Source organism: Oncorhynchus mykiss, chromosome 16 (genome assembly GCF_057628025.1).
Source record: "Oncorhynchus mykiss isolate SJ-2025 chromosome 16, ASM5762802v1, whole genome shotgun sequence".
Taxonomy (NCBI): Eukaryota; Metazoa; Chordata; class Actinopteri; order Salmoniformes; family Salmonidae; genus Oncorhynchus; species Oncorhynchus mykiss.
In genome coordinates this window covers 48,207,898-48,225,637 of record NC_143037.1, presented here as the reverse complement: position 1 = coordinate 48,225,637, position 17,740 = coordinate 48,207,898, and the positions used below count along the sequence as shown (strand labels likewise).

General features: G+C 40.7%; 1 protein-coding gene across 4 annotated transcripts; it reads left to right on the top strand.

Annotated features, from left to right (window-relative positions):
• The first annotated feature begins 161 nt into the window (after positions 1-161).
• On the top strand, positions 162-17,319 carry LOC110492099 (transcription factor CP2). Of its 4 annotated transcripts, XM_021566116.3 has the most exons (18): positions 162-494; positions 919-1,152; positions 2,985-3,136; positions 7,248-7,324; positions 7,457-7,562; positions 7,785-7,891; positions 8,118-8,270; positions 8,376-8,486; positions 8,752-8,840; positions 9,048-9,096; positions 11,623-11,649; positions 12,862-12,906; positions 13,842-13,935; positions 14,064-14,154; positions 14,271-14,377; positions 15,288-15,430; positions 15,616-15,667; positions 15,788-17,319. In XM_021566116.3, the coding sequence occupies exons 1-18, from the start codon at positions 454-456 to the stop codon at positions 15,823-15,825; spliced, it is 1,716 nt and encodes a 571-aa protein (XP_021421791.3). In that variant the 5' UTR covers positions 162-453; the 3' UTR covers positions 15,826-17,319. The 4 variants fall into 4 exon arrangements, with proteins under 4 accessions (XP_021421791.3, XP_021421792.3, XP_090059128.1 ...); XM_021566117.3 differs by lacking the exon at positions 11,623-11,649; XM_090203002.1 differs by lacking the exon at positions 7,248-7,324 and having other exon boundaries at positions 191-494.
• The last annotated feature ends 421 nt before the right edge of the window (positions 17,320-17,740 follow it).

Sequence of the window (17,740 nt, the reverse complement as noted above, 5' to 3'; positions counted from 1 at the left end):
ATAGACACAGTTTAAGGGGTTGAGGGGCTTGGAAGGGATTTTATTTATTATTTAAAACATGGGGGGGTGGTAGAAGTTAGTCGGGATTCATTATTATTATATTTTGTATTATTTATTTATTATTATTTTTTAAATCTTTGTAATATAGAATTAGTCAGACCAGCACAGTAGGTGGCGGCATGCACCTTAAACGTTTGTTTGCGGATCGCCATGATATCATAGAAGAAGAATAAGCTTTCTAGCCGAGTAGATAAACAAACTTTTTGTTAGGTTTGTATAGCGATTAATGCAGATTTAATTAACTACCATATACAACTCAATTAGTTCTCGTTATATTCAAATAATCAGTGTTCACATCGCTGTTTCCCTGAAGAGTAGTAGCGCATGTTGGAGATAGTTAGCTAACGTTGGTTATCTCAATATGGAGAGAACGAGGGAGCAACATGGCATGCAATGGTCGCAGGGTTAGCTAGTCAACTTACTTGGTTTCAAAGGTAAGTTCGATAGCTATTTACGTACTAGCTAGAAGTGCTATCATAATTTAACTTCATATTAACACGACAAACCACGTTGAGTTGTAACGTTAGCAAGGTAACGGTAAAACATTCATCCACAATCATTCAAGTTCGCCAGGTAACGTTAGTTACGTTACTGAGTTAGCATAGTAACATTATGCCATATAGCAAAGCGTTTCATTTTGTACATTCGCTAGTTACTACACACAGCATTTAACTTACCAGTAATTCTAGCTGAAATATCTTTCATGTGGGATACTGCAATACCTGCCAGCTGTGTGATGACATTTTGTGGTCCATACAATCTGGAATGTCTTGTCAATTCGTTTGCTAGGCCTATATTAAACCAATAGTCTTTACACTGGTACTGAACTGTGTATGTTTCATGGCATTTCTCTTCCAGTTTGGTAGCAAAAGACATCTACCAGGCTGTAAGAAATTTGCAGTTTGGAATTTTGTGGCCAGGGATCGAGAATTTGAGACAAGTTCGACTGCAATCAGATCCACGCGTCGTCATGGCTTGGGCTCTGAAACTGCCACTCACTGATGAGGTGATTGAATCAGGTCTGGTCCAAGACTTTGATGCCAGTCTCTCTGGCATTGGACAAGAGCTTGGAGCTGGGGCGTACAGTATGAGGTATGAATCATAATTGGAAGTCTATTGAAATGTTAATATGTCAAGACATAGTACTTTTACATAGAAAATCAGTATCTGTCAGTGAAAAAAAAGAAATACAAAAAATACTTACAGATGATAGGGCGTACTCTTGAATCAGTTAACCTATAATGACTCGGTGGCCGTCGCTCTCTAGTAATTTGTCCTTTTGCATGGTGTCGGGTGGTGCTGCTTTAAATGTTAGGAGTGTGTGTTTTCAATTCAGAGAGAGAGTTGGCCAAAGAACCTATGAATAGTGAAGCCGTAAAGTAGTTTGTTATGGTACGCATACCTCAAGTGGAAAGGCCTTCTAAATCTGGCTACTGTTTACTTTCAGTATATTCCATTCTAGAATGGAATGCATTTAGAATGTATCCTATTCTCAATGTTGCTAAATTGTCTCTCCCAAGCTATAGTTTACTGTTTGCTTACTATTTGTGTTGGTGGATAGGACAGCTTCTCAAAATACTTAAGTCTTCGGTGGTGTGTGTGTCCAATTTAGTTTTTTGTTGTTGTGTGTTTTGTTAAACACATCACACACCCATTTTATAGTGATTTTACAGATGTTTTATTTTTTTTGCCAGTAATTCACAAGTTAGCCCATTCATAGACGCTAACTACATAGTATCTTCTGGCTGGGGCAGTTTTATTAAAAGCTCCAACGCTTGCTCTAAACGTTAACACGCATTGCTTGCGGGACTGTTTTGGAAACATAAGGAATGTATTTTTCATATCAGGGAGAAATGAGAATAATAATAAATCAAATGTTTAAAAAAAAAATACAACACACCATTGTGTAAACAGAAAATGGACACCACGAACATGTTGTCACTGGAACATACTGTCGGTAACGGTGTTTAAACTGGTTAAAACAGTGTACAGTAAGTGTAAATTATTTTGATGTATCAGTGCAAGAGGTGTCACTACAGTCCCTGGTTCAAATCCAGGCTGTATCACATCTGGCCGTGAATGGGAGTCCCAAAGGGCGTCGCACAATTGGCCAAGCGTTGTCCAGGTTTGGCCAGGGTAGGTTGTCATTGTAAATAAGAATTTGTTCTTAACTGACTTACCTAGTTAAATATATATTTTTACGTGTTTCTAGAACCGTACTACACTTGAGCTTCGATTCAAGATTTGGCTGCCAGAGCGAATTTGCCGCTAAACAGAACATGTAAGGTCCTTGGACTATAAGGTGTAACGTTAGGCTCCTTTAGTCCATTATTGGGCTAGCATAGGCCTAACCTTCCATCAGTACTCTCTTGAGGATTGTTCTTATGCCAGAAAAGAGGAGGCCTTAATCTGTCAGAATTGGGATTTTTACTGTGTCAGGAACAGTTTGTGTGTAAGGGATACATCCCTCTCTTTCAGACTGCTCTTTTGTTAGTATTGTAAGTGTTCTGTTACATAATACTAAAGTGCCTCATTGTCAGTATAATTCTTATGTTGAGAGGGAGGATGAGATACCCAGGCTGCATACCAAGGTAGTTGATTGCACAAGTTTTTACTATCGTAACTAATGAACTGTGAAGAAAGTGTGTTATAAATCACTTGTTCTTTTCCAGTGGCTTCTAGTGATATTCATTTAATTTACATTTATTGGGTGGGTAACATAATTTCCCCACGTTTTTAATTTGGAAAACTTTTTTAAGAGTTCAGTTGAGCTTACCTTTTCAGTCTGTCTCGTATTCTGGAGGTACAAGTTCTGTTGAGTTGTTGTTTCAGACAGTTCTTGATACTATGCCAATGTCATGTGCTTGTAAAAGACCTTGGCTTGCCAGTTCATTGACCATGTTGTCTTGCGGTTCTTTCTCCAGCGATGTGCTGGCCCTCCCCATCTTTAAGCAGGAGGAGTCTAACCTGCCGCCTGACAGTGAGAACAAGATTCTTCCTTTCCAGTATGTTCTGTGTGCAGCTACCTCACCTGCTATCAAACTGCACGATGAAACACTTACCTACCTCAACCAAGGTTAGCATCTGTCTGTTTTACATTACATGCTTTTCTTTTGAATTTGATGCCAATTTAAAATAAATAGACAGATTTTGTGTGTGTGTGTGTGTGTGCATACATGCATACACAGTGCATTTGTAAAGTACTCAGACCCCTTGACTTTTTCCACATTTTGTTACTTTACAGCCTCATTTTAAAATGGATTTAAATTGTTTTCTTTCCACATCAATCCACATACAATACCCCACAATGAAAAAGCAAAAACAGGTTTTTATAAGTTTTTGCAAATGTATAAAAAAAACTACTGAAATATCACATTTACATAAGTATTCAGACCCTTTACTAAGTACTTTGTTGAAGCACCTTTGGCAGTGATTACAGCCCTGAGTCTTCTTGGGTGTGACGCTACAAGCTTGGCACACCTGTATTTGGAGAGTTTCTCCCATTCTTCTCTGCAGATTCTCTCAAGTTCTGTCAGGTTGGATACAGAGCGTCGCTGCACAGCTATTTTCAGGTCTCACCAGAGATGACCGGTCGGGTTCAAGTCCGGGCTCTGGCAGGGACACTCAAGGACATTCAGACTTTTTTAATTTTATTTATTTATTGCCACTTTCTCTCCCCAATTCCATAGTATCCAATTGGTAGTTTCAGTCTTGCCCCTTCGCTGCAACTCCCGTATGGACTCGGGAGAGGCGAAGGTCGAGTTCCGTGCGTCCTCCGAAACACAAGCCAGCCACGCCGCACTGCTTCTTGTACACAATGCCTGCTTAACCTGGAAGCCAGCCGCACCAATGTGTTGTAGGAAACACCGTACACCTGGCGACTGTGTCAGCGTGCACTGTGCCTGGTCCGCCCCAGGAGTTGCTAAAGTGCGATGGGACAAGGACATCCATGCCGGCCAAACCCTCCCCTAACCCGGATGACGCTGGGCCAAGTGTGCACCGCCCCATGGGTCTCCCGGCTGCGACATAGCCTGGACTCAAACCAGGATCTCTAGTGGCACAGCTAGCACTGCGAGGTAGTGTCTAGACCACTGCGCCACTTGGGAGGCCGACATTCAGAGACTTGTCCCGATGCTGCCACCACCATGCTTCACCATAAGGATGGTGCCAGGTTTCTTCCGGAAGTGTCGCTTGGCATTCAGGCCTAATAGTTAAATCTTGGTTTCTTCAGACCAGAGAATCTTGTATCTCATGGTCTGAGAGTCTTTAAATGTCTTTTGGCAAACTCCAAGAAGGCTGTCATATGCCTTTTTCTGAGGAGTGGCTTCTGTGTAGCCACTCTACCATAAAGGCTTGATTGGTGGAGTGCTGCAGAGATGGTTGTCCTTCAGGAAGGTACTCCCATCTCCACAGATTAACTCTAGAGCTCTGTCAGTGACCATTGGGTTCTTGGTTACCTCCCTGACCAATGCAAAAGGCCCTTCTCCCCCGATTGCTCAGTTTGGCCCGGGCGTCCAGCTCTAGGAATAGTCTTGGTGGTTCCATACCCCTTACATTTAAGAATGATGGAGGCCGCTGCTTTCTTGGGGTCCTTCAATGCTGCAGGAATTTGTTGGTACCCTTCCCCAAATCTGTGCCTCGACACAATCTTGTCTCGGTGCTCTACAGACAATTCCTTTTGACCTCATGGCTTGGTTTTTGCTCTGCATGCACTGTCAACTGTGGGACCTTATATAGACAGGTGTGCCTTTCCAAATCATGTCCAATCAGTTGAATTTACTACAGACTCCAAGTTGTAGAAACATCTCAAGGATGATCAATTGAAACCGGATGTACCTGAACTCAATTTCAAGTCTCATAGGAAAGAGCCTGAATGCATATGTAAATAAGGTATTTCTGTTGTACATTTAACACATTTGCAAACATTTCTAAAATCCTGTTTTCATTTGGTCATTATGGGGTAGATTGATGAGGATTTTTCTTTTTGTAATCCATTTTAGAAAATAGCTGTAACTTAACAAAATGTGGAAAAAGTCAAGGGGTCTGAATACTTTCTGAATGCACTATATATACAGTATCAGTCAAAAGTTTGGACACATCTACTCATTCAATGGTTTTTCTTTATTTTAACTATTTTCTACAAAAAAAGGTTAAACAAATCAAAATATATTTGAGATTCTTCGAAGTATCCACCTTTTGCCTTGATGACAGCTTTGCACACTCTTGGCATTATCTCAACTAGCTCCACGAGGTTGTCACCTGCAATGCATTTCAATTAACAGGTGTGCCTTGTTAATTTGTGACATTTCTTTCCTTCTTAATGCTTTTGGGCTAATCAGTTGTCTTGTGACAAGGTAGGGAGGGTATTCAGAAGATAGCCCTACTTGGTAAGAGACCAAGTCCATATTATGGCAAGAACAGCTCAAATGAGCAAAGAGAAACGACATTCCATCATTACTTTAAGACCTGGTCAGTCTGTGTAAAATTTCACTAATTTTCTTCAAGTGAAGTTGCAAGAACCATCAAGCGCTATGATGAAACTGGCTCTCATTAGGGCCTCCACAGGAAAGGAAGTGCCAGAATTACCACTGATGCATAGGACCAGTTCATTAGAGTTACCAGGCTCGGAAATTGCAGCCTAAATAAATAATAATATGGACTTTGTTTTTATATAAATATCTTTCTTACACATACACTCAGTGCCCTCAGTTTTCATATCCCTTGACTTATTCTACATCTTGTTGTAACAGCCTGAATAAAAAATGTATTAAATGTATTTTTTTCTAACCCATCTACACACACAATACCCCATAATGCCAAAGTGAGTACATGTTTTTAGAAATGTTAGCACATTTATTGAAACTTATATACAGAAATATCACATTTACTTAAGTGTTCACACCCCTTAAGTCAATACATGTTATAATCACCTATGGCAGGGATTACAGCTGGTAGTCATTGTGGGTAAGTTGCTTAGAGCTTTGCACACCTGCATTGTACAATATTTGCACATTTTATTCTTTTAAAAATTATTCAATCTCTGTGAAGTTGGTTGTTAGTCATTGCTTGACAGCCATTTTCATTTTTTAGATTTTCAAGCCAATATAAGTCAAAACTGTAACTAGGCTACTCAGGAACATTCAATATTGTCTCGTAAGAAACCCATGTATATTTAGCCATGTGTTTTAGGTTATTGTCCTGCTGAAAGGTGAATTTGTCTCCCAGTGTGTTGAAAAGCAGTCAGCTAGGTTTTCCTCTAGGATTTTCCCTGTGCTTAGCTCTATTTTGTTTATTTTTATCCTAAAAAAGTCCCTAGTCCTTGCTGATGACAAGCATACCCATAACATGATGCAACCACATGCTTGAAAATATAAAGAGTGATATGTTGGATTCTCAGGACATAAAGTTCATTTTGACATGGTTTGCAGTTTTACTTTTGGGCCTTCTTGCAAATATGTTTTTATTCTGTACAGTCTAATTTTCACTCTGTCATTTGATTAGTATTGTTGAGTAACTACAATGTTGACCCATCCTCAGTTTTCTCCTATCACAGCCATTAAAACCCTGTAACTACTCCAAAGGCCTCATTGGTCTCATGATGAAATCCCTGCACGGTTTCCTTCCTCTCTGGGACCGAAGTTAGGAATACATGTCGATACACTTTGGATGGTGTAACTTCACCATGCTCAAAGGGATATTCAATGTCTGCTTTTTTCCTTTTTTTTTTACCAAAAAGTGCCCTTTGCGAGGCATTGGACAATCTCCCTGGTCTTTGTAGTTGAATCTGTGTTTGAAATCCACTGCTCGACTGAGAGACCTTACAATTATCTGTATGTATGGGGTACTGAGATGAGGTAGTCATGAAAAAAATGTTAAAACACTTATTGCACATAGAGTGAATCAATGCAACTTATGTGACTTGTTAGGCACATTTTTACTCCGGAACTTATTAAGGCTTGCCATAACAAAGGGGCCGAATACTTATTGACTCATTTCAGATTTTCACTTTAATTAATTTGTAAAAATGTCTAAACATAATTCTACTTTGACATTGATGTGACAAAAAAATCTCAATTGAATCCATTTTAAGCTGTAATACAACAAAATGTGGGATTTCAAGGGGTGTGAATACTTTCTGAAGGCAATGTGTGTGTTACATCTATCTAAAGATTCTGTTTCGATTTCAGGACAGTCTTATGAAATTCGAATGCTTGACAATCGGAAATTGGGTGAACTCCCAGAAATCACTGGCAAAATGGTGAAGGTATGCTGAACAAGAACCCTGAGTCGTGAGTAAGTGATTGCATGGGTCTGTTCCAATGAGAATGTCCCATGTGGTCTATCAGTCACGTAGGTACTTCCTAGTTCCTCAGTGACGTTTTCTGTGTGCCCCCAGAGCATCATCCGCGTGGTCTTCCATGACCGGCGTCTTCAGTACACAGAGCACCAGCAGCTGGAGGGCTGGCGCTGGAACAGGCCTGGAGACCGCATCCTCGACCTTGGTAAACTGTCTGTCCGTCATGGGTGGTGGCCTACTCTGGGTGAAGAAGGATAGGAGGGTGCTGATTTTAAGACGTTAGCTGCTGTGGCACTGACATGGTTTCAGATAACACCGAGTTGTTTCTTCAGTGAAATAAATTATTGGTGACAACAGGCTGCATAACATAAAGACTGAGTGCTCACACAATCCTTCTGATAACTTGTCTCGTGTTGCTCCATTGTAGATATCCCCATGTCAGTTGGCATGGTCGACCCCAGGGCTAACCCTACTCAACTTAACACTGTGGAGTTCCTGTGGGACCCTTCAAAAAGAACCTCGGTTTTTATCCAGGTAGCAGGATAAACACAACCACATGGTTGTTTTCATAATGCTGGTCGTAGCTTATCTTCTAACGTCAGTCCAAGGCTATCTGAATGGAGTGGAAACAGATGGGTTTTCAAGCCAAATAGAGCTCTCACCATGTTTGTACTGAATAAAACTAATAGTTTTGTCCTAATATGACAACTTTAGCAAAATTCTTCAGTTTTCAAATAGGCATGCCGATTCCTTGTTTTAGGTTCACTGCATCAGCACAGAGTTCACAATGCGGAAGCACGGGGGAGAGAAGGGCGTGCCTTTCCGCATCCAGATCGACACTTTCAAAGAGAATGATGGCGAAGAGTATTCAGAGCACTTGCATTCTGCCAGCTGTCAGGTCAAAGTCTTCAAGGTGAGAAGAAAGTCTGACCAAAGACATTTACTGTTGCCATAAAACGTCATTTGATCCTGATCACGGTACTGTCCATTATAAACAACTTTACCTCACCTGTGGCAGCCTAAAGGTGCAGACAGGAAGCAGAAGACCGACAGAGAGAAGATGGAAAAGAGGGCTCCTCAGGAGAAGGAGAAATACCAGCCCTCGTATGAAACCACCATCCTAACAGAGGTTAGAGTCAGTGTGTTGAGTAAATGGGATGGAGGAAATTTTTGGATATGAGAGGATATGCAGAGGAAGATGTGGTAGCAGTCAGAATGAAGAACCATGAGCAAAATGATGCATCCTTTTAATTACTTGTCTCAGTAATATCATAATGCATAGAAATTCTGTACACAGGATTTCTTCATGAAGTAATAACTTGCATCTGGAATGCTGGATTATGTAAAGAGCCTAGGTCCCTCCCTACTAGAATAATAGAAATGTTCTCTTGCAGTGCTCTCCCTGGCCAGAGGTCACCTATGTAAATAACTCTCCATCGCCTGGCTTCAACAGCTCACACAACAGTTTTCCAGTGGCAGAGGGGTAGGCATCAGGACATAAACATGCAGCCTGCACTGAACCACACTGCTTGTGTTATAAATGGTTTATTTTGTTTTATATGTACATTTATAAAATATTATATGGGGATGCAATGTAATGTCTAATACCTCTGTTCTTTGGGGATGTTTTCTTTCTATTCCCAGAATGTCCATCTCAACCTTTTCATGTTCCTTTTCTCTGTCCCTCCAGCAATGGATCCCCCAGTCACCAGCCAGAGCTAGTTGTTCAGGTAGCAGATGTAAGTACCTGTGTCCCTTCCCTTTGTGTGTCCAAAACCCACCTATGGGTCAGTCTCCTGCACCATCCCTTCCCATGTCACCAACCCCCACATCTACAGTGGGGCAAAAAAGTATTTAGTCAGCCACCAATTGTGCAAGTTCTCCCACTTAAAAAGATGAGAGGCCTGTAATTTTCATCACTGGTACACTTCAACTATCCAGAAAAATCCAGAAAAAATCACATTGTAGGATTTTTAATTAATTAATTTGCAAATTATGGTGGAAAATAAGTATTTGGTCACCTACAAACAAGCAAGACCTGTAACTTCTTCTTTAAGAGGCTCCTCAGTCCTCCACTCGTTACCTGTATTAATGGCACCTGTTTGAACTTGTTATCAGTATATCAGTCCACAACCTCAAACAGTCACACTCCAAACTCCACTATGGCCAAGACCAAAGAGCTGCCAAAGGACACCAGAAACAAAATTGTAGACCTGCACCAGGCTGGGAAGACTGAATCTGCAATAGGTAAGCAGCTTGGTTTGAAGAAATCAACTGTGGGAGCAATTATTAGGAAATGGAAGGAACATACAAGACCACTGATAATCTCCCTTGATCTGGGGCTCCACGCAAGATCTCAACCCGTGGGGTCAAAATGATCACAAGAACAGTGAGCAAAAATCCCAGAACCACACGGGGGGACCTAGTGAATGACCTGCAGAGAGCTGGGACCAAAGTAACAATGCCTACCATCAGTAACACACTACGCCGCCAGGGACTCAAATCCTGCAGTGCCAGATGTGTCCCCCTGCTTAAGCCAGTACATGTCCAGGCCCGTCTGAAGTTTGCTAGAGAGCATTTGGATGATCCAGAAGAAGATTGGGAGAATGTCATATGGTCAGATGAAACCAAAATATAACTTTTTGGTGAAAACTCAACTCGTCGTGTTTGGAGGACAAAGAATGCTGAGTTGCGTCCAAAGAACACCATACCTACTGTGAAGCATGGGGGTGGAAACATCATGCTTTGGGGCTGTTTTTCTGCAAAGGGACCAGGACGACTGATCCGTGTAAAGGAAAGAATTAATGGGGCCATGTATCGTGAGATTTTGAGTGAAAACCTCCTTCCATCAGCAAGGGCATTGAAGATGAAACGTGGCTGGGTCTTTCAGCATGACGATGATCCCAAACACACCGCCCGGGCAACAAAGGAGTGGCTTCGTAAGAAGCATTTCAAGGTCCTGGAGTGGCCTAGCCAGTCTCCAGATCTCAACCCCATAGAAAATCTTTGGAGGGAGTTGAAAGTCCGTGTTGCCCAGCAACAGCACCAAAATATCACTGCTCTAGAGGAGATCAGCATGGAGGAATGGGCCAAAATACCAGCAACAGTGTGTGAAAACCTTGTGAAGACTTACAGAAAACGTTTGACCTCTGTCATTGCCAACAAAGGGTATATAACAAAGTATTGAGAAACTTTTGTTATTGACCAAATACTTATTTTCCACCATAATTTGCAAATAAATTTATAAAAAATGTGCAATGTGATTTTCTGGATTTCTTTCCTAATTTTGTCTGTCATAGTTGAAGTGTACCTGTGATGAATATTACAGGCCTCTCATCTTTTTAAGTGGGAGAACTTGCACAATTGGTGGCTGACAATACTTTTTTGCCCCACTGTACATGTTTAAAGGCCAGCTTTTTTCACATAACTGAAGTTGGCACGTTGTGGTCATGCTTTAAGTTCACATTTTGCCTTTTGCTTTTGGCAGCAGCACTAGTGAAATACTGTAGGAAATGGTTGGTAGTGGGCTATTTAAACTGAAGTGTAAGAATAATATCTGAGGCTGAGGAGACTGGCTATGTAACTTTGCAATCAGTACGTTATTTGATTTTCAAAGCAGCACGACTTTACATCTTATTTTCACATGATAGATGTCAGTTTTTTTTTTTTTTACCCGATCTCCATTGATCACATTTGCATGTAGTCGAACATATTTACCAAAATAATGAATATGACAACTGTTTTGTACTTTGCTGAAATGGTTTTCTGTCTGGAAATGATTTGCAACAGTTGGGAAAAGCAAAGGCTATGCATTGATAAATCTCAGATTTGGTTTAGAATACCTGACTAATTTTATAAGAACCTACAGAATGAGAAATGTAACGGAATAAAATAAACGTGGATACGTCCCTTTGCTTTCAACAGTTTTATTAATTTGTGCTTATATTGAATTGTTCTTCTCTTGTGACTCCCTCTGTTTTCCCATTAATGCATACATAGAACCAAGTCAGTTATTAATATGTGGGTAGAACTTGCCCTTTTGTTTTTGGGTCCATCAAAGCAACCGTTTAACTACTGTAGTAGACTGTCCTCCATAAAGAATCTGTTGTATCACGTGCATCCCCAAGGATTTAATGTGGTTGATGGATGGAAACAGACCTTGAAATGAGCCTAGATAGCCATGTCCGTGCACCTGTCAGTTCAGTTTTATAAAGGGTGTGTACACCTTTTCTCCCTTCTTTCTCCTGCATTATTATCCAATATAGATTGAAAGCTGTCTGACTGATACAATTGTAAGTTTCCAACATTTTCTAAATGTCTGACTCTGATTTAAGATGCAGACTTCACGGTTTAGACCGACTCCAACAGAATGTGCAATATTCACTGATAATATATCTTTAAACGATTTATTGCACTTATTAACCCTATTACTTGCCGTCTGATAATGATAAGTATTTATCCAGTTGTTTTGGGTAGTTTGTAGTCATTTGTAGGCAGCAACATCTGCCTTAACTCTCCCTAAGGCCTGCTTGAATTTTTTACATGAAGAAAAAAAAGTGCAGTTTGTGTGGAACGCCTGAGTGCCAGTCTGTTTGTGCCATCATGTAACCTCCTTGTCACTCATTGTCATGCCAATCATTGGCAATAGAGTTGGCCAGAGCACAAACAGATCTGGAACCAGCCTGCTGTAATACTCCCAATACTTGTTCCAGCATTTATTACAATGCTTCTACATGATGTACGTAATAGTCATGTAACCATTGCATTTCAAACTAGTTTTGAAATAAATGCTGCGCCGAGTGTGTATATAGCAATAGGATGTAAAGTGCATTTGGAAAGTATTCAGACCCCTTCACCTTTTCCACATTTTGTTACGTTACAGCCTTGTTAAAAAAAAAGAAAAATCCCTCAACAATCTACACACTATGTGGGAACTCCTTCAAGACTGTTGGTAAAGCATTCCATGTGAAGCTGGTTGAGAGAATGCCAAGAGTGTGCAAAGCTGTCAAGGCAAAGGGTGGCTACTTTGAAGAATCTCAAATATAAAATATATTTAGATTTGTTTAACACTTTGTTTTTGGTTACTACATGATTCCATATATGTTATTTCATAGTTTTGATGTATTCACTATTCTATAACATAGAAAATAGTACAAATAAAGAAACCCTGGAATGAGGTGTGTCAAATTTTGACTGGTGGTCTATGTAAATAAGGTATTTCAGTTTTGCTTTTAAATTTGCAAATATTTCTAAAAACCAGTTTTTCGCTTTGTCATTATGGGGTATTGTGTGTGTGTGAATTTTCTTTTTAGAGTAAAGCTCTAAGGGGTCTGAATACTTTCTGAATACACTGTATTTTGACAACGTTGCTGTTTTCACTGTCAAACTATCACTTGTGTTTTACCCCCATTTTTAGACAGAAATACATGAGCAAAGTTTTTGGGGGATTAGGGAGGTTTTGAAATATGACGATCATTTTAAAATTGAGACATTCTGCTTTACAGTTGCCATCCCATCTACTTACAAGAGACGGTGAAAGCATCCATCAGGTATATATTAATTTATTTGATGGTTTCTAGTTTGAATGTCGTTTTTTGGCTTTCAAAGCAAAAGTGGATACAGGTAACAGTCAAAATGAAGGAAATGCGAACATAGTGTCTGAATAGGCTGTTAGGCCACCACAAGCCAGAACAGCTTCAATGCAGCTTGGCATAGTTTCTACAAGTGTCTGGAACTCTATTGGAGGGGAATTTCATCGTTTCGTTGATGGTGGTGGAAAACGCTGTCTCGGGCGCCGCTCCTGAATCTCTCATAAGTGTTCAATTGGGTTGAGATCTGGTGACTGAGATGCGCGCACACACACACACACACACACCCTTTAAACCCCTTATGTTCCTTTGAGACCCCTCTTTCAAAGTGAGATCTCTTCTTCTAGACATGGTAGCCAAAATAATGGACATCTGGGCATTTTTTTTATACATCACCCTAAGCATGATGGGATGTTAATTGCATAATTAACTCAGGAACCACACCTATGTAGAAGGTTCTGCTTTCAATACTTTCAATATACTTTCTATTCCTCATTTACTCATGTTTCCTGTATTTTGGCAGTTACTTGTACATTTCATGTCTTCTCTGACCAGGCTCCCAGCATAAATGTTTGCGTGTGTGTAGAACAACCAAGACCAAAACAATTAATTTATGTGTGCAGATGTGGATGACTGCTACCGTGGTCTACGGTAATTTTTGTGTGTACTGTAAACCTCTTAGAACACAATTTGAATCTCCTCTAAATTTGAAATGGGTCTGTATTCCTCCATGTAGCATGTTCTGGGATGGGTTAGCTCAGATAAACTGCTCATACCTGGCTGTATACATCTGACCTTACAGTGGAATTGATTGTTTTTAAAGGTGTACAATCCACAAGTGAATTAACATTTGGATTGCGTTTGCTCCACCTGTGTCTCTCTTTTGGAACAAACAGAACCTGTTACCCGCGGCAACACCACAGGATGCACAGCAGTGGCTCCATAGAAACCGCTTTTCACCGTTCTGTCGGCTCTTCACTAATTTCTCAGGTAAGAAGATATATATATATATATATATATATATATATATATATGTCTATAATTTATTGCAGTGAATTTATATTCTCAACATTGTCATGTTGTGGAAGTCAGTCTAAAAGTAGGCTGATTTGTTCCAGGAGCTGATCTGTTGAAGCTGACCAGGGAAGATGTCATTCAAATATGTGGGCCAGCAGATGGTATTAGGCTCTTCAACGCGTTGAAGGGACGGTTAGTCTTCTGTCTTATCACTACTTCCATATTGCAGCATTCAAATGCCTATTGAATTTTATCACCTTGTTTTTTTTAAGTGAGAAGTTTGTCAGCTTATTTCGGTGTGTGTGCAGGGTGGTACGTCCCAGGCTGACGGTGTATGTGTGCCAGGAATCCCAGCAGGCTCGGGAACAGCAGCAGAAACACGACAACGGAGACGCAGCTAGCAGTACTTTTTTCGGTATGGGTGTGTCTGTGTGTGTGTTCTACTCTGAGTATACCAAATATTAAAAACACCTTAATATTGAGTTGCACCCCCCCTTTGCCTTTAGGACAGCCTCAATTCTTCAGGGCATAGACTCTACAAGGTATCGAAAGCGTTCCACAGGGATGCTGGCCCATGTTGACTCCAATGCTTCCCACAGTTGTCAAGTTGGCTGGATGTCCTTTGGGGGGGTAGACTTTACTTGATACACACATGGGAAACTGAGTGTGAAAAACCCAGCAGTGTTGCAGTTCTTGACACAAACTGGTGTGCCTGGCACCTACCATACCCCGTTCAAAGGCACTTAAATATTTTGTCTTGCTCATTCACCCTCTGAAGGGTACACATACAACATCCATGTCTCAAGGCTTAAAAATCCTTCTTTAACCTTCATCTACACTGCTTTTTGAAGTGTACATCAATAAGGGATCATAGCTTTCTCCTGGATTCACCTGGTTAGCCTGTAATGGAAAGAGCAGGTGTTCTTAATGTTTTGTATACTCAGTGTATAAAGCATTCATAACTCATGCTTACCTACTTGCTGATGGCGGTGCAATGCATCATATGGCATAATGATAGCTCTGTTTGTTACGGCATACCACACTGTTTCATGTTTTATTAGTGGTATGTACAGGATACACATGGTATACACCGTCCAACGAAATGCTTACTTGCAGGTTCCTTCTCGACAATGCAACAACAATAAGAAATAATATAAGAATAGGAACATAAAGTAAATGGCAGTAGAATAGAATAAACATTTTAGTGTAAGTTTTAATACAGGAAGGCACTATTTATAGTCCAATATTTACACATGGATTGGGGGGCAAGGTGCTAAGACAGTGATTGATGATGTTTTCCTGTACACGTCTGTTGTCTTCTGCAGTGTACCATGCCATCTACTTGGAGGACTTGACAGCAGTTGAGCTGACAGAGAAGATCGCTCAGCTCTTCAACATCTCACCCAGACAGATCAGTCAGATCTTTAAACAGGGATCCACTGGTATACATGTCCTGGTCAGTGACGAGGTAAGGCTGTCTTTAGTCTACCTTTTGTGTTGTCCCGAAAAGGCACCCTATTCCCAAAAGGGGTGCGCTACACAATAGGGTCTGATTTTAGACGCAGCCTTCGTCTCTGGCTCAGTCTGCCTTAAGGCTGTCCTAATGTATACAACGTTATTGGCCTCTAAGACGGAATCTCTCGTTTCTCACAGATGATTCAAAACTTCCAGGATGAAGTATGTTTTGTTTTGGATACAATGAAAGGTGAGTGTCATCCAGTTGTTTTCTTTTACAACAAATATTGGAGGGTGGAGAAGTGTCTGTGGTAGTTACGCTTGTAAAATCACCCTTCATGATATAGGCGCTGTTTTTTTAAATCCTCAGCCGAGACGAACGATGGCTACCACATCATCCTGAAATGAAAACTGTCTGGGGGATTGTCTAGCCCCCGCTCTCTCCTGACACCCAACCCTGCCAGCCCCTCTACAGCCTTAGCCCCTGATGTACCTGGACCATGCTAAAGATGACCCGATCGTTTCGCTCAACGATTCTCTAGAGGCTGCTCGCTACGGGGAACATTCTGACTGAAGCACCTTGCCCATTCTCGATACCTTATTGTCTTATTTGAAAGGAGTGACACTATTTGAGCTGCCATATCGATGCAACTCTCCAGTCTCCTCCCATGCTAAAAACACTTTTTAAATGGTTGCATTTTCCTGCTTTGTTGCTCATGTGTTTGAAAAAGAGAATGGAAGACACCCTGTCACTGCTTCAGAATCAACGACTTTGCTGTCTCGTCTTTAGAATCCAGTCTTGCATGGAAAGGGATCCACAACAAGAGATGCAGAGTGCTTATGGTCTCCGGTCTCCATCTCCTCCTACTAGGCTGCTAGACATCAAGGAGTCTTTTTGTGAGCACCGTGGTCATGGTTAAGTAGCTACGACAACAAAGCTTGCACAGGATATAAAATCTTAACTAGGTTAAAGATACTAAAGGGTTCTAATATCCCATAATTTTTTTCATAAATGCGGAAGCATTCTAGACCACGGGACCAGCAATGTGAACGAAAATGACTGGAAGCAGTACAAAAAGTGTAAAAATAAAAACAATTGTAGAGAATTTATTCAGCAAGCACATAGCATAACTGTTTTTCAAAGGATCTACAGCCATTTTATTGCTTGGATTTCCTGACCGCTGGTCATGTTTTCGATGCTAATCCTGTGGAATCCAACAGCGGCGCTGGTCCCAGGAATTTGTTTATTTGGAATTATCCAGGTTAGGACAATGTAATGTCTTCAACCTAAAATCTTAACCGGAAGTGATGTCATAATGGAAAATGAAAGGGACACCTGCAGCATATATGAGATCCCCTCTGTTCTCCCAGTGAGCGCTGTGCTCCTGAAAGCCCGCATCTGTCAAGTTGTATTTGTGTCGTCCATCTGTGCAACTTTTCTAGGTCTTTAATCACTGTCAAGACCGTGTCAGTATACTGTTCTGTTCATGCCTCCCCCTTATTCATTAAACTGATTGATATCACTTTCTTTATTGACCACACAAGGTGGCAACACCAGCAACCTACTACTCGGTCTTGCCCGCTATCCCTATATACCCTTTATACCGTTATACTGTATCACTTTACAGTGTCATTAAGATGGTTTTGGACAATTTAACTTTTTTTTGTAGTAGATGGTTGTTTAAAAGTGTGAATTTTGAATCATGTTTTAATGTTTTTATAAATGTGTAAACAGACTTGTTCTACCTTTGTTTAAAGAGAAGCAGTCTACATTGTTTTGGGATATTACCACTATCAAGTATTAATATATAGTAGTGGGTTGTTTAGGGTATACCAAAGCTAGATGTTGCCCACCGTTGCCCCTCATCCAAGTCATCAGAACGATTAAACTACTTACCCATACGTTGCCTGCTTTGTATTTTTCTCTGCCTCGTTTTGGATGGGCACCATTGAGAAAATGTTTTAGCCTCCCCGCCACCGATTTGGTCATCTTGGTTAACCCAGAACTACCAGGTCGCAGTTGTAAATGACAACTTGTTCTCAACTAGCCTACCTGGTTAAATAAAGGTGAAATAAATAAGAAATCTTGCATAATTTGGTCAGATGCTCGATTTACGTAATGTTTACGACAATAAATGACGGAGTTGGTAAACAGCTGAGGGATGGGGCTGGAGAAATGTAACCGCTCTCAAGGTCATGGACTGTGCATTGCATACAGGGACTGACCATCCATGATATAATGATCTACAGTGTTTAACATTCACTTTATTTACAAATGTGTTAAACAGCTTATTTTTGGTTCTGATGGAGAAAGACAGTTGAG

What these genes read in the sequence shown, in the direction of transcription:
- LOC110492099 (XM_021566116.3), top strand. Translation starts at nt 454, where the DNA reads ATGGTCGCAGGGTTAGCTAGTCAACTTACTTGGTTTCAAAG. An exon ending in GAACCTCGGTTTTTATCCAG is followed by an intron (nt 7,892 to 8,117) that starts GTAGCAGGATAA and finishes TCCTTGTTTTAG; the next exon opens with GTTCACTGCATCAGCACAGA. An exon ending in GTCAGGTCAAAGTCTTCAAG is followed by an intron (nt 8,271 to 8,375) that starts GTGAGAAGAAAG and finishes CACCTGTGGCAG; the next exon opens with CCTAAAGGTGCAGACAGGAA.